We start from the raw sequence: 17052 nt of genomic DNA on the forward strand, positions 1-17052 counted from the left end.
GTGAAATTTTGCCACAGAAGCAACTGAGCTAAGGAGGTATTTACAAAATGGGCGTGGCACACCAAAACTGACCGTTGACCACTCTCATCCTTACCATTTCGTAAGAACTGTTTTGGTAGCGACAATTAAAAAAAGAAACTTGAAGAAGCCATGGCAGAGGGGAGAGGAGAAACACCATACTCTCCCCGTTTAAAAAGTCTGTACAGTAATCTCCAAAAATAAACTAAGACAGCCTTCTAAACTGGCCGGCTCAGTTCCTACTACAGGTTTACAGAATCCTCTGAGAGTAGGCAACAGGTCCTTAGAATTTCAGTATAAAAATCATCCACAAGTTGGCTAAAAAGTTTTCATATTTTTTTCTGAAAAAAAAAAAAAAAAAACCACCAGAAAAACCCCCAAACAAAAAACAAACGAACAACAACAAAAAAAAAACAACCAAATGGTTATCAAAGAACGTAGGTTGGAAAAACAAAGGAACACTCCGCATGTAAACACCTTCCCCGCATCGTGACTCTCCTCCAAAGACCCAGGCTCTGGACACTAGACGAGAAGAACCCTCCCTGTTTACATTCACACAAACGTCTACTGGAAATCCTGCCATGTGGTGACGCACAAAAGGGTGACGTTCACATCGACACAGGGCAGTGTGTCGTCCACCCGCAGCACCTCTCTGGGATAGAGCCACCGGCTGCACCGTCGCGGCACCGAGAGACCAAAGTGCTGGGGTTCTGGCGGGCTGAACAAGAGCAATGTCCACGTTTTTATCCTGGCGGTGGGAAGATCCTGTCAATGCCTTCTCCATACTAGACGAAGGATGAATCGTAACAGTTGTAAGATAACCATTTGAGGGTGGTGAGGATGCTCTTCGGCCTCTGGGTAGTTATTTACCTGCAAAAACACAAGCGGAGTTCTTGGTTACTCCCTAGCAATCTGAAGAGTGTGCATTTAAAGCAAGACAAACATCCCACCTGAGCGGCAAGGCAACTCCATCCCACAAGGGGACGATGTGACCTCACAGAGTACAAGCATACCAAATGAGTTGTCCATCACTGGGAAAATACAGCAAATAGAAGACCATCAAACTACCCCAAAGGCATTCCGGAACTACAAACCTTCACGTGGGGGCTGAACAAGAGCCACGCCAGCTCTCTGGTGGTGGTGTCTTCGGAGAAGTGGCCGAGGGTGGGGGAGGGGCAGAGAAAAACAAAGGATGAACTTGGGTCCCTTACTACCAGCCACATTCACTGGCAGTCAGACATGCTCAGACTCCCTCGGAGGCGGACTCCGGTAGCTGTAATTGGCTTGAGAAAGCAGTGATTTGGGGGGTAATTTGCTCTAAGAAGCTAAATAAAGTGGAATAGTGACGGCCTTTGGCTGCACTGAAGCATAAACAGTGACCTGAGGGGCTGCCACTGTCGCAGACAAGGGGCTGCTGAGTCAACCTCGCCATCCCACACCAGGCCTGGGAAGGAAAGGGCAATTAAGAGCAAAGCCTGGTCGATTGTGACATACGTAGGTCTGTGACTCTCTGAAGACTGACGGTCCGAAGCCTCGGACTGATGTGAAGGTCCCTTGTGCCCTTCCTGAGTGTCCACAGGGGGCTCTAACTCATCTCACTGTAGAACAAAAGGCAAGGGAAGACATTTGCCTCAGTGCCATGGGCCACAACCTGGTTCAAATTCAAGTCTGAAGCAGGCCCCACTGGTTTCCTTAACGACTAACCCACAAACAGGACCTGGCTGCGTGGCCGCCACAGAGTACCCCCTCCCCCCCCACTAGGGTGGGAAGTGCTCCTAAAGACTGTCTGGGAATGACCATGAATCACACCGGGCCAGTCTGTCCCCTCTCAGACTCCAAAGATCCCAGCAGACACCAGCTGCAGAGGGAGCTCCCCTCTCCCTCTGTTTACATAGCTCTCAAGCTCAAGGGGCCAGGGCATTTCCCCTTTTCTTTCCATAACAAGATGGGAGGAAATCAGCTTTATGTCAGCGATTCCTGTGGAGGAGCTCCCGTGACCACAGGCTGCGATTTTATCAGCTCTACACACAAGATTGCTTTGTTTTGATTTAACTTTCAAAATTACTTTGCTCCTTTGGTGTGAGAATAAGTCGGTTTGGGAAGGTGCTTTGGTGAGGACGAATAGCAATGGGGCTGGAAGAGACTGATTCAAAATAGAACCGCAGCTCACTAAAACAGAGAGAGCAGGCTCTCGACTGCCTGAGCCATCGGTCCACGGTGGGGAGACTCAAACGGGCCTGCTGTCACTGAGGCCCTCCGCGGAACCAGACACAGGATGACTGGGTAGCTACAGTCAACACGCCAAGAATGGCTTGCCCAAGGGATGGGCCTCAACTGCTTACACTGGGCAAGCTTCAAATTCTTGTCCTGGTAGCATCTGGGGAGGCACCGACTGGCTCACCACGTGAGGATGACAGGTGGCCCGTGGTGGCTGTGGTCCAGCCTAATGAGAAGACATGCACAAAGGACACAGAAAATCAAGACAGGTGTCACTGACGTGGGAATGCAGGAAATTTTGGCAAAGGAAGACCCGGTCCCCAGGGGTGGCGGCGGTGTGCCGCCCTCTCGGGCCCGTGGTGTGACAGCGCGGCACGCGCCTTTAGCAAGTGAACAATTGCTTTTGGACAACATTCAACGGAGGAAGCCATTAGTACTGAGTCAGAACACCATGCCAGTCCAGAAATCCCCGACAGCTGGCACGGTGGCTGGAGCTGCTCCTCTGGCCCGGCACATGTGGCCCACACAACAGAAAACAGCTGGTGGATGGGGGGCGCTGACTGACACCAGCTTCAGCAGGTGTGCCTCTGCCTGAGCCCGGTGAGAGCCGAAGCAGAATGAAGACAAGAAGCCAGGACTTAATGCTTAGGAAAAGGGCTCCCCAGAAGGAGCTCCTTGTGACACACACATGGGGACCCAAGGCTGAGCCCGCGCTTCAGTTTTCATCTGGTTTAGGGGTCAGGAGAGTTGAAAGGATCACGCAAACCGACTCTCCACACTCCTTCCAGCCATCCACACCCACAGGAGGGCGCCTGGCCGGGACATGTTCAGGGCAGGCCTGAAAGTGACCATCATTTGCAGTGGGGGTGGGGGGTGGAGGGGGTCCTTAGCTAAATGTCAGTGTACAGGGGAGAAGTCACCCACATGCTGCAAGGCCCCTCACAACTTACACAGAACTAGAAAGACAAGAGAACAAGCAAAGGACTAAGGGCATCAGATCTATCTTCCTAGGCTGCAGCTCTTAGCAGAGCCACCTTCTGGCCTGTGCCCAGCGGGTCTGCATCAGTGACTCACACTCGGGCACTCCCAGGGGCATCTGTGTACCGAGGGCATACAGTCCAGGACCACGCCTATGCCACCCGGTAGAAAACAATGAGTGCTTTTCCTGATTACAACCACTTGAAACAGAAAATAAAGTGCAATAAGGAAGGAAGGCCTGCCTCCCTTCTGGCAACCCCTCTATATGGGCCACAGAGTCCCCCAACTTCTTAGCCTGCAGTCCTGGTCCCAGTACCTCAGAAAGTGGCTGCCTATGGAGACAGGGCCTTCAGCAAGGTGATTAAGATGAGCTCACTGGTGGGGGGTGGGCAAGGTGTGACTACAGAGCCTGAGACACAGACAGTATGCGATGACACGGAGGACAGAGCGTGAACAGGTCAGAGACAGCGTGTGGAGATACCAGCGCTGCTGAGACTGATGCTGGACTTGTGGGCCCCAGAACTGAGGCGGAATTAACTCCTGTTCTTTACAGCACCCCGTCTGTAGCAAACCTTTCAGCCTACTGAACGATCATTCTCAGCCCTTTGCTCTTAAAGCCTCAAGATGAAAGCTTAGCAACTGTTTTAGACCAAGTCACAAAGATGCTTGGGAGATCAGTCACGCGGATGCAGGTGGGTGAAGGGGTTACTTAAAAGGCTTCAGAGACAAGCAGGCTCTAAGGTGCTAAGACGCACTTGGGGGCAGAAGAATCACCCATTGCCACTGCTAAATGAAACGACAGGCCTTTAAGCCTTCGAAACAACCCCATGGGGCTAGGGTGGCTCTCCTCAAGCTAAGACTGGCCGGAAGTAGAGGACAAGAGGTGGAAAGGCCAGGGCAGATACCCTGGATTCCATGCCTTCCTAGAACACACATCACCTAGGGCCACATATTCAAGCTCCCAGAAAGGAGAGTAATGATCACTGGCACGCCAGAGACAGGACAGAAGTTCAGGGGTAACTCCAGAGTCAACACAGCATTGCCTCCAAGAGGGAGCTCTCATTGCTCAAGGTCACCTCCCTTTCAGCTCAAAGGAGGTTTCAGAGTGGGTTTGTGGAGTGCGAATAGAGATCCTCCGAGTGGCTGCAACAACTCAGCTCAGACTTCTGCTGGAATAGGGTTCAAATGCCAGTCTCTACTTTAGAGCCCACGCTCAGCATAACACCACACAGAGAGCAGACTGGAGGGGGCCTAGAGTGACAACCACATCACAATGAAATTAAAGGTTGACGGAGATGTAAAAATCACAGCAAGGAGGAGACACCGTGAGACTGAGGGGTGACATCTGTGACAAGATAACCACACTTCACAGTCATGTTTCCTGGCAGTCAAGGTAACAGGGTAAAAAAGGATGGTATTGGGGCTGGAAAGACGGCTCAGTGGTTAAGAGCTCTTAGTGGTCTTCTTATGGACCTGGGTTCTCTGTACCCTCATCAGATGGCTCATAATTGCTCTGAAGTCACAGGGACTCCAACGCCCTGTCCACTGAGGGTGCCTGCACATACATGATGCACATAAACTCATGCATAGATACACATAAGTAAACGATGAATAAACCCTCTTAAGAATTGACAGTACCCTATCCCAAGTGCATGCCAAGATAGGCACCCCTCAGAACTCTGAGACACAAAGGAATTTGACAAGTTGGAAGAGTGTGTCACATAGAATGTCCACACTGGAAGGCTCCAGATGTCCTAATCTTCTAACAGGTTTATTTATATGTATGCAGCAATCCATAGGAAACCCAATTTTGCACCAGGAAGGACTCTGGTAGTCTCCACCGGCAGTTCTGGCTCCAAAGAATGCGACGCCATGTCCACCTGGATGGTGCAATGTTCCCCCTCCCCGCCACTCAGAGTGAGCCATCCAGGAGGCTGAGGAGACCCAGAATACAGCTGTACCACTTCTATGGGATCCTAATCCAGCCACCTAAACAATGTTTACTGAAGCAGCCAGGAGGCCTTAGCCCCTCTCCAACTTCAGACAGAGCCTCTGCTGAGATTCCTGTCCACTGCTGCCGTCAGGCCAGACAACTGCTGCCGAGAGGCCACATTCACTCTCCTTTTGTCACCAAGGGAACAAGTGCATTTAAACAGCCCGAGTCTGATAGCTTAGTGATCGCAATGGCTGGAGAGAAGGCACAAGAGGGACTAGGACAATGTGAGGCAACCTCTGAACACTAGAGGAACAAATGTGCCCCCATCTCCAGACTCCCACCCTGCAAGCAAGCAGAGCTCTCACGATCTATCATGACCACGCTGGCTTTAAAGTCACAGATAGGCTGCAAACGCTCTCACAAACCGTATGTGTATTCTATCTTTTCCTATGTACCATATGACAGAAACTGTTAAAAGTGAAGGTCTTTTATGGGGACACAGAAACCACTCCACAGGCTTAATTGCAGTGGGGGTTACCTGTCTAGCCATCCTGGCAATATGGCACACACTCATCTACTTGATGGGGATCCTGCTCTATCGCCAGTCAAACACGGTTCACGATTGCTATTATGTCTCCTGGGAGAGAGACAGGGGCAAAACACTCAATTCAGAGCAGGAACACACTGTTCTGAAATGCTAAGTGGGATGAAACACACTTTAACCACAACCCAGACCTCCTGCTTTGGTTCAGCGAGGTGAAGTCTAGCAAGGGGTGATGCAACAGCCTTATTATTTTTATGTGTCTGCAGAAAGGCCAAACCTTCCTTTCTTTGCATCTTCATTTCCTCCTCCAGAGATAAAAAAAAATACCCTGCAAACCTGGCTGAAGTTCCCCTCCAGGCACCTGCATCTCCTCTAAGTTACACGTTCATGGCTCACCGTCCCACAACTGCTGGGTAGCCCTGCAGGTGTAGCACCTGCCAGGCCGACGGATTCCTCACACGTGGGGGAGAGCAACACAAGGATGTCTAGCCCAGCACCCAGCCAGCCATCTGAACACACCTCAGTGCCTCAATCTCCTCTCATATTTGCGTACACCCAGACAGATGCTGCCGGCGCCTGTAGGGTCGAGCGCATCTGCCTCAAAACCACGTCCAAAGCCTCTAAAGGCAGTCGGGTGGGCAGAGTTCCTGGCAATACTCAACGTGACACAGAAAGGAGTGGCAATGGCACCCAGGTTCTCCAGCACCTGACACCACAGTGGACCCATGCCCCTTGGCGGAGTGCATTTGCTTATGAGCCAAACTGTCCCCAGTAGTTTCAGGGGCGTTTCTTATTCAGAGAAGCAGCCCAACACTCTGGAATGAATCTAGCCCAAACTCTTTCACTTGCCTCAAAGGAGAAACTGAAGCGCCCACCTCCTCCAGTCATAGAACAGAAACGGTATGGCCCAGGTCATGTGTGTGAGCACGGCCTAAAACCAAAATGCCAAACCGCTTCTTCCAACTACAAGGGGAACACATGTATGCAATTGTGTCTCAAACCTCCAAGCGAATGCTTTTGCTACAAGAGACCTGCTTATCTGTAAATTCCCATGACTAACGCGTGAAGCAAGCAGCCCATCCCCATGCTTCTGTGAGTCAGGCTGAGTGCGGATTCTACACTTGCTACTCATGTCTTTAGTGGCGCTTTTCACAACAGACAAAAAAGCAGCTTATCTTGTTAAACTTCAGTTTTCAATTAATGAAGGCCCCTGGAGAACATGGCCCGAGGCCATCCGTCTCTGGCTGGTCTCGTCCAAGCAAGCAAGCTATAATTTAGGCCTCCCCCTTGTCGGTGGTTTATAGGACCACCTTCATTTCTAAACGCACAAACGCAGACAGCACAGTGGGTTCCCTTCCTTGGGAACGAGACACACGCAGGCTTCGAGTTTAAAAAACACCAACGTTTGTGTGCGTAACACTTGAGAGAAATTTGTTTCTGTGGGCCACCTTTTCGGCTCCACTGTTAACTGATGCAGGGCTCTGCTGGTGTCTACACCTCAGTCAGTTCATGCCTGCACATGTTGGACTGAGGAGGAAGCAGGCAGTGTAAGGCAGAGATGCGCTGTGCCTGTGACCAAACAATGGAAGGGTTTCTTTCCATTCATGCATCGCCCGTCTGCAGGGTCTCTCGGCTTAATGCTGGCCACGGCCAGGACATCGCCAAGTCACCATCAGTCAAGAGCATTCTCTAGGAATACTGACTCAGGGAGGATGATCTGACTGAAACCCTCAAGAAGCCACAGGGGGTCATGGATCCCAGCTTCGGGGCTGGGCAGGGCTGGGCTGCAGAATGAGTTTAGTTTCTCCTAGAACAACTATCTGAAGGGCTGACATCTTTCAGAGCAACTTCAGTCCATGGCCAAGATACCCACAAGTGGACATCTTATTTCCAGAATTAGCGCTCACAGGCAGTCAGGCCCATATGACTTGCACTTGATGTCACTTTCAAAAGATGAGCTGGCCCAGGTATGGGTATAGGAGCAGCAGGCTAAGACAGGCAGACAGCACCGATGATGGCCACTGGGGATGAGTGAGAAGTGGGTGGTCTCAAAGCCCCTCATGAGGAAGGAGAGGCTTCAAACACAAGGCTGTAAAGACCCAATGGCCCTCCACCACTCAAGTTAAATGCAAACTGCTTGCTTTCCCCGTGACCTCCAGACAATCAGGTTTTCTGAGCTTCTCTCTGGACCTGCTGGCCTCCCTGGGCTGTCCTGCTCCCCACAAAAGCCTCTGCCACCCTCCCGAGTCTTCCAAACAGCACCACACTGCAGAGTGGACCCCGAGCGTGAGAAGGGGTGGTGCACCACCTGGGTATAATTTGGCCAGGGAGCATCTTTTGGGAGGCCTAGCTCCTCCTCAGTGCAGCTTTGTCCCCTCCCGCCTAAGCTCTCGGAAAAGTACTAACGCCACACACCACCTTGGCTCTGCATTGTCAGCAGCAGAGGCCCACCATCCACCATCCACTTCCTACTCTCAACCCGTGGAAGCACCAGGTAGAAGAAATGCAGGGAAGTCCATAAACTCAAATTGTCTGGGCCCTCCACAAGTGTCACCTTCCCAAAGACAGAAGAATTAGCGGAGCCAAAGTGCACCTTAATATCCTAATTCAATGCATGAGTCTATACTGGAGCTTGGCTCAGTGTCTGCCCCTGCCGCCCCCATCTGTCATTTCGGGACAGATGAGAAGTTTAAGTCTATAGTCCCACGACAGCATGGGGTCACTACCCATTTGAGGATCACAACTGTTGCACATGGCCGAGAAGATGTCATAATTACTCTCAGGAAGCATACACTGGAGTATTAATAAGGGGTGGAGTCTTGTGAGAGTTCCCCATCCACACTGGTGTGCCAAGCAGGGTTGTCCTTGCTCAGGTCTTGTTTAGGTGACCATATTGAGATTTCACAGGGCAGCTTTCCTGTCCTATATAGACAACACAATCTCACGGCAAATGTCCTGTTCCTCTGGTTTGTAACCTGCCACCACCCCCCTCTCCCCGTGATGTTTCCTGACCATCTTATGGATGAATAGTTATAACAATACTAATTAAAGCAAAAGAGAACATGAAATTGGGTGAGTAGGGAGATGGGGAGGATGTGGGGGAAGGGAAGAATAGGATCAAAACATTGTGTGAACGTTTCAAAGAATTAATAAACTTTTTAAAAGAATAAGCTAAGGGAATCATGGCGAAAACAACACACACACACACGAGAAAACACACACGAGAAAACAACACACACACACGAGAAAACACACTAGGGCGTCAAGCTAGCATATTAACAAAGTTCTCTATATGGTTCAAGAAATTATTCAAAATGGAAAGCTGCCACCAATTCCTACGATATAGAGCATGCATGTTCGAGTGACCGCTGCCTGCAGAGTCGCCCTAGGAGTCCAGCAGTCAGAGGTGTACTGGACTGGGCATTCACTTGTGACCTCCTCTCCTTATATGGCTTCAGTCTCCACAGCTCCACCTCATACTGCCCCACTCTTCTCAAATGTACCCAATGTACAGCAACCACAAAAAGGCACCTCCATTCCCCTAAGTGGTGACTTGGCAAGACACCCTGTCAGGCTTTGTAAGGTTGGAGGCAACAAAAGCTAACACTTGAGAAAAGATACCTGCCCGGTGCACACACAAAAGCTGACTAACACTAGAGAGAAGATACCTGCCCCAGTACACACACAAAAGCTAACACTTGAGAAGACAACCACCCCGGTGCACACACTAAATTTCAGAGGCTTCGGTGCATCCTGTCAAGAAGGCGAGCGATGAGTACCAGCTCAGCAATAGGTCATCTGAAGTCATTATTCTCCCACTTCCTGCCTGGCTTCCTGTCCCGTGTTCAACAATGGACCATTCGTGTGATGACAGACAATGGACTGCTCTTCCAACCAGCAAGACCGGTGGCTGCAGCTTTTGAGGTCACTGTGTCACTGGACTGCTCTTCCAACCAGCAAGACCGGTGGCTGCAGCTTTTGAGGTCACTGTGTCGCTGTCTGAGTTTGAGGGTGACACTTTGAACTGGCTGGTGACACCTACCCTTTGGAGAGTATCTGCCTTCATTTTAGAGGAATTAGGGTCTAATTAGCATCTATTCCTTCCCCCCAGCCAACTAAGGAAGCTTTAAAGCTTTATTAGAGACTGCACTTCAGCATTGGGTACATACTAAGGGTTGGCAAGATGGCTCAGCTGGTAGGAGCCCTAGTCACAGAAGTTCCCTTGTCTGAGTTAGACCCTGCGACCCACATAAAAACGCTGGATACAAAAAAAAAAAAAAAAAAAAAAAAGGAATATGGAGGTTAAAAAAAGTTATACACTAGACACCAAAATGCAACATAAATTCATTGGGAGAAAATTCATGTTCTGTGTCATTTGAGTGTAGATACAATTCCTAAAACCTGTTCTATAGTCTATGAATAACTATCATATCATATTAGTATACTAAACTATGCACCAATGCCTCTTTCCTGACCTGGCACTTACACAATGCTGTACTGAAATATTACACTGCTCTCTATAAATGTGTACAACTATTATTTGTTAATTGAAAAGAAAATATAAAATGAAAAAAAAAACAAAAAACAAAAAAATGCTGGATGTGATGGGGTGTGCATCTGTCATCTCAGCGCTGATGAGGCGGGAGGCAAAAGAATGAGAATCATCCGGAAGCTTGTAGGTCTGCTAGTTCAAAGCAGAGAACGAACTGTCAAAAGTTGTTCTCTGACCTCTACACATGCACAGCGGCCTCAAAGGTGTATACGATCACACACACACAAGTGAAAAAAGATATACAAATATAAAATATAAAATCTTGCAAAACAGTACAGCGATGTTTATTTACATTTACTGTGTTAAAAGGATGGGAAATAACAAAGTCACATCAGATGCAACCATCACAAGACGCATCCTTAAACATGCAACCATGAAATAACGTTATCAGGAAAGCAGGAAGCCGAGCACACACAGCCATGGAAGAATCTGAGACGGTACACAGTGCCATCAGTACAGAACCTGAACTATCACCTGGATGCCCTCCCTGAGGGGCCAGCCAGAGGATGTGACAGCTCTCACTCGCTACCCCCGACTTGGACCGTCCTCAGCCACTCACAGTCCCCAGGGAGCTGCTTCAAGCATGCCCATCTGGGAGGGCCTCCTCGGCCTCTGCCCATACCTTATGATTTAAAATGAAACTTGCACAAAAATATCCATCAAACGCCTGGTTCTGCAAAGGCTTCGATACGACCGGAGAGTGGGGTGCTGTGTGAGCTCCTCTCAGTGTACAAACCCCAGCAGTACAAAGACCCGCCCACAGCCACGCCCCTCCTGAAACACCCTCACCCACTGGCATCATAGCCAGTTCCTATCCAGACTTAGATGTCTCTGTGTTCGGCAGAAATGGCGTGTGCGGTGGTTTGAAAGAAAATGGCCCTCAAAGGGAATGGTACTTTCAGGAGGAAGTGTGTCACTGTGGGAGCAGACTTTGAGGCCTCTTTTCCTCAGGCTTTCCTCAGTGTGGCAGTCAGCTGACTTCCTGTTGCCTGAGTCAAGATGCAGGGCTCTAGCTCCAGCACCACACCGGCCTGCCGCCATGCTCCCTGCCACGATGAAAATGGACGGAACCTCTGAAACTGTAAGCCAGCTCCCTGAATTAAATGTTTTCATTTATAACAATTGCCATGCTCATGGTGTTTCTTCGCAGCAATAAAAGCCCAAGACAGCCTGTTCTCCTGGACTCTGAACCCAACTCCAGCCCAAGACTAAAATGCAGTCCCTCACTTTCTTGAGGAGCCTCCTGCCCTTTACCTCTGTCCTCAGCAGAAGGACCAGGCTCCTGAACGTTCCATGGCCTCATACAGTCAACAAGTCCAGTCCTCACAGAAACACTGAAATCTCTAAAGAATCCAAGGCGGAGGGATTAGTGGATGTAACTTTAGTGGTAAATTATGAAATCAACCAATCTTCCCCAAAGATTGCCATTTTGGATCTAGGCTTAGAAGGAATTTATATTCTGTGAAGGGATACATGTTAGGGGGCGGATGCCAGGCTTATGCCAACTAAACACAATATTGTGAAAAGTTCCTCAGCTCATTCATCAACGTGACAGTTCCCATTTAGTGACAGAAGCACACACACACATCCCCCAACATACCCCATGGAAAAGCAGAAAGGGGAACTAAAATTATTCTCAAGGTTCGGGACTCCCTGACAGATCTGCTTCTCCTCAGTGGGGGTGGGAAGGGGCAGGGTGGTGGCAATGGTGGTGTCCCTGTGTTTCTGAGGGAGGTCTGAGTAGCCCTGCAGGCAGAAAAGGAGACCCCCAAACAACTCATGTGGAGCACTCACTTAATTTGGACCCGCTGGCTAATTAGAAAATGTCTATATAAAGACAGAAACACCTCAAGGTCCTGTGTCTGACATCTCTCCAGAGAGAAGAGAGGTTTCATTTGAATGAAGGAGAAGGAGCCGAAGTTACTTTAGGACATGTTGTTAAGAAACTGGTCGTCCCACCCACAGCCATCCTGAACCTTAGAATCAAAGCCCACACCCTCAAAAGTGGATTCCCTGGTGTCCACTTCATTCTACCAGGTGAGCACCAAAACTGGTTTTAAACATACTGCTGCTAAAGAAAATGATGAACTAAGTTAATTATTATTATAACTAAAGTTAAGGACATACCTGAAAAATCTATGGAGCAGCCAGCCAGCCTTATTTAACCTCACGTCGTAAGCTATTGATTACCGCTCTCCTAACATTTCAATAACCAATGTGCAAGGTCCCTGGTAGCCCTTGCTGGTAGTCCTGGCTGAATGACGGTCTAGACTTTAATAGCTCTACACATGGAGAAGCACCTTACACGAACTGAAAACTATGTGCTCCATATTTACATGGGACTATTTCAAGATGTATATAAATAACCTTTTAAAGGAATTTTAAGCCCTTTAAATATGCTGAGGTCTCTTGCACATAAAACACCTCTTGCGGCTTCACACTGTGCCTTAGCTAAAGGCAAGCACCCAGATGCAGCAGGAGCAGACATAAGGAGAGAAGTGATGTAGCCCGCAGCTTGTCAGTCTCCTTTCTCATGGGGGTGGGGAGGGGTCCTTACCCTCCTCGTGTAAGATTCGTTGAACTCGTCTCCAATCCGCCGGAGCTCCTGGGCAATCCAGATCTCCGGGCGAATATCTGCAGGTTCCTCCTGAGACTGCCTTATGGAAGCTGTGAGGGCACAAAGAGACCAGAAATCATGCCAGGGTCCACAGCACTGAGAACATCACACATGAGTTTCTAGGAACAAACCCAGCTCACATTCTCTCATCCTTCGGGAAGCCCCCTGGCTTTCAGGGACTCTCACTCCGGTGCTGAGAACCATGAAGGAAGCATCATCTTAGTCAATGGCCTAGGCAGCTTTCTGCTGAGGAACCCGTTTATTGGGCTCTCACAGTTGATCACAGTCCATCAAGACATCAAGGAGCAGAGGCAAAAGAAGCAACAATGTTGCTTACTGGCTAGCTTGCCATGGCCTGCTAAGCCTGCCTTCTTGTACAACCCAGGGCCACCTGCCCAGGCTGGCCCTGCCTACAGCGGGCTGGGCCCCCATATCAATCATTTATCAAGAAACTACCCCAGAGATTTACCTACATGCAACCTGAGGAAGGGAACTCCTCAATTAGGATTCCCTCTTCTCAGGAGACTCTAGCTTGTGTCCAGCTGACCAACACAACAAAGCAGAGCCAGTGGTCAATGTAGAAGTGACAAAGAACTAACTTCACAACAGAATTGGAGACTTAGACTTACAAGAACTAAATCATCCTGGCCCAGCCACACATACTCCTACTCCAATAAGAGTCCTCAGCAGCACGGTGGAGATCACCAAAGAAACATGACAGTGACCGGTGATGTGACTTAGTCGTGAAGGCACCTGGTGCCAAACCTGACAAGCTTGATTTCCGTCCCCAGAATCCACAAGGTGAAGGCAGAGCACTGACTCCACAGCTGACTTCTGCCTTACTCATGAACACAAAGTAAATGTAACAATGATGAAAAAGAAATAAGTAGCCAGGCGGTGGCAGCGCACGCCTTTAATCCCAGCACTTTAGAGGCAGAGGCAGGAGGATCTCTGTTAGCGCGAAGCCAGCCTGGTCTACAGAGGGAGTTCCAGAACAGCCAGGGCTATAAAAAGAAGAGAAAGGAAGGAAGGAAGGAAGGAAGGAAGGAAGGAAGGAAGGAAGGAAGGAAGGAAGGAAGGAAGGAAGGAAGGAAACTAGTGATAAAGAATTTGCCTAGCATTCATGGGATCCCAAGAGTCATCCCTAGAACTACACTAGAAAGAAAAAAAAAGAAGATAAAACATCAGAGAACATAAAATTTTAGTTCCTCAGTAAAATACCCACAATACCCACTTTGGTCTTAGAACAAGGCACAAATTCCTAGGAACAATTCAAACCCGATGAAATATGGAAACCTGAACTGCCCAGAAGATGGCTTTCTACAGAAGCAGGGCCAGTGGCACCAAGAGCTCATCCAGACAGGAGTGGCATCAGCCTCGTCTCTGGGAGTCGTACTTGCACTGTTTCCCCACATTCACTGAAGAGGGACATCTAGCTTCAACTTCGGGGTTGGGCGGGTGTGTGGGGTGGGAATAGATATATGCTTTATTTATGAGGCTGGTGTGATGATCGAACTTGCTGGTCAACTTATCCAGTGTTCGTTATGGGGCAAGATTCACTGATTTACTCAAGGAAATGACTGTGAGCCGTGTCGTTCTAGGAGGCTAAGCTGAGGTCTCATGGACCTGAAGCTCTTGTGGGCGAATTTCTTCTCTCTCCTCTCTCTTCTCCCCTCCCTTCCTCCCTAGACAAAGTCTTATGCACCCAGGCTGACCCTGGATTCCTGATCTCTTGCCTCCACTTCCCAAGTGCTGGGATTACGGGTGTGTGTCACCAATTGTCTGGACTCAAGATGCAACACGATTCACACTTTGGTCTTGGTCTATTTAAAACCTTCAGAATGCTTGAATTTTCAGCAACGCCTTCCGAACTCAAAGAAGCTGGCCTGCTTTGAGCCACCCAATCTTTCCTGTCAGCAAGGGACATTTGGGGATGGTTTGACTTCCTTTCTCTTGACTGGACCCTCTCATGAAGCAGCATGACCTTCCCCATGCATCGCATGTCTGCAGCGCTGCTGTTCTTTACACAGAGAGAATTATGCTTTAATAAGCATTGCCAGCTTCTCCCACTGTAACACGAAACAGTGACTAACTCTGATGAATGCCTCCACACTGTAAAAGAAGCCTCCTGGCATTCTAGCTAATTTTTCTCTCACATATATGCTTCAGAAGGTGCTTGGTTTCACACTTGGCTGGGAACTTAAAAAGCCACTGAAGGAGCTAGCCTGGGTCACAAGCTGACTTATCAAAATTTGCACTTAGCAAGCACACCAACCCTGCTAGCAGCTATGGCTCTCTGGTGGCCAAACTCAGCTTGTTTAGAGATAAATGCCTTGTTGTTTGAGGAGATAAGCAGCCAGCCTGTTTCTCCCATAAAGAGCAGTTCAATGGCTGTTAGTACAAGTAGGTACATAGATATAAATAGATTCCTATAGCCCATCAGGGAGGCTCAGGGTGGGAGAGAATGGAAGCCCACAGACCAGATACTGAAGAAAACAAAAAAAACAAAAAACAAAAATCACTGAACAAAGGACCAGAAACAGTGGCAAGCCTGGGGCCCTGATCTGTGATTTCTAAGAGCACTTAAGAGTCAAGAAGGTGTATTAACCCAAGGTAATGGTTAGACTAAGCTTAGTCTACACTGTAATCGGCAGGCAACAGCTCTGGGTTAGTAGGCAGGCTACCAGCTGTACTTAGGCGTAATTTTCAAATGCTGTTACAAAACAGTGTTGGACAGCACAAGCACCACTCGCAGAGGAGGTTGGTGTAGCTCGGACTCGCTAACAGACCACCCAGCCTTTGTGTGTGTGTGTGTGTGTGTGTGTGCGTGTGTGTGTCTCACTATGTAGCTCTGGCTGAGCTGGGACTGGCTATATAGACCAGGCTGGCTTCAAACCATCTGCCCCTGCCTTTCTGAGTGCTAGGATTAAAGGCGTGTACCATTCAGGTCTGGCTGGTGTTTGTGTTTTTAAAGATCAAGAAGCTGATTTCTTTTTGTCTGTGATGCTAAAGCTCCCAAGGCCTCCAATGTGATGGATAAGGGTTCTACCAATGGAGAATAGTTGTGGGTTTTTTTGTTTATGTTTTTGTTTTTTGAGAAGCAAATACTACTCCTCTGATCTAAACTGAAAATTAACGGCCAGTATCTGCTCCACGAGGCACAGGTAATATGCACACAGTAGATATGCACTCAGCTAGACTCTACAGTTAGCTGTGCACTTGAAAAGCCCTCTGGGGATGAGTCTGTGTGTATGAGCACATGTTTTTTATGCCGGTGTGTGCGGTCCAGAAGAGGGAGGCGAGTGTCACTCTCCATCCTTCTCTGCCCTTCTCTGCCTACTGCTTTTGGAGGCAGGGTCTCTCCCTGAACCCTGCTCACATTCTCCCTCATGAGGTCGGAACCCAGAAGACTTAGGCAATCCTGTCTCTGCCTGCACTCGGAGCTGGGGTCACAGGCATGTGTGCAGACGCCTGAGCTGTGACTCAGGTGCTGGGATCTGAACTCTGGTATTTATGACTTTGGCAGATTAACCAGTGAGCCATCCCTTCAGCCCTAATATACTAAGTTTATACCAAAAAAAAAAAAATCCTATTTAGAGTATTTTATAAGGCATCATCTTCCTCTGTATTAAAGGTTTTCAGGGTACAATTAATATGGTATGCTGCTTAACAAAGTATCTTACACGGATTTCTCTGGTGACAAAATATTTTCTTTGGAGTATAGGGATGGGGTGCAGGGAGGCTTTCTATTGAACTCTCCAAACAGTTTTATGCCAGTGAGTGTCATAATTGGTGCTGTGCCTTGTGAGAACAAAGCAGAGCACAGAATGGGTCCAGCTCATCCCTTCTACATTGTGCAGGTGAGCTAGAAGTGAGGTCTTCATTCCCAAGACGAAGTGGCTTAGTTTCCTCCCACAGTTACCCTGCGCACCGTCGACCACAGCTGTGGTACACAGACACCACAGTTGTTGATCTTCTGAAGGTGCACCTGGAGCCTGTGGGCTGGAGACTCAGGGCTCTGAGAGCATGCCACCCCACCTCTTGACTCCTGTCACCCTGTCCTGCACGCACCCGCTTACTAGTGATATGCCTGAGAATCATAAATGTTCCCATGTGTTCACGGAAAAGCTGTTTCTCAAAGCCCCTCCTAGCAAGAGGGCCACACTTCTAAACCAATGAGGACTTTTTAC

General features: G+C 48.9%; 1 protein-coding gene across 2 annotated transcripts in view; it reads right to left on the reverse strand.

The window, feature by feature from the left end:
• Positions 1 to 17052, reverse strand: part of Bcl2l11 (BCL2 like 11) — a 38559-nt gene that overhangs the window by 3571 nt on the left and 17936 nt on the right. For both annotated transcript variants that reach the window (XM_057781697.1, XM_057781696.1), the window contains 2 exons: positions 12803 to 12912; positions 1 to 888 (listed from right to left, as the gene is read on the reverse strand). The exon at positions 1 to 888 is cut by the window's left edge and continues 3571 nt beyond it. In XM_057781697.1, the coding sequence (XP_057637680.1) occupies positions 787 to 888; positions 12803 to 12912 (212 nt within the window). In that variant the 3' untranslated portion in view covers positions 1 to 786. The remainder of the gene's footprint in view (positions 889 to 12802; positions 12913 to 17052) is intronic.

Source organism: Chionomys nivalis, chromosome 9, assembly GCF_950005125.1.
Source record: "Chionomys nivalis chromosome 9, mChiNiv1.1, whole genome shotgun sequence".
Taxonomy (NCBI): domain Eukaryota; kingdom Metazoa; phylum Chordata; class Mammalia; order Rodentia; family Cricetidae; genus Chionomys; species Chionomys nivalis.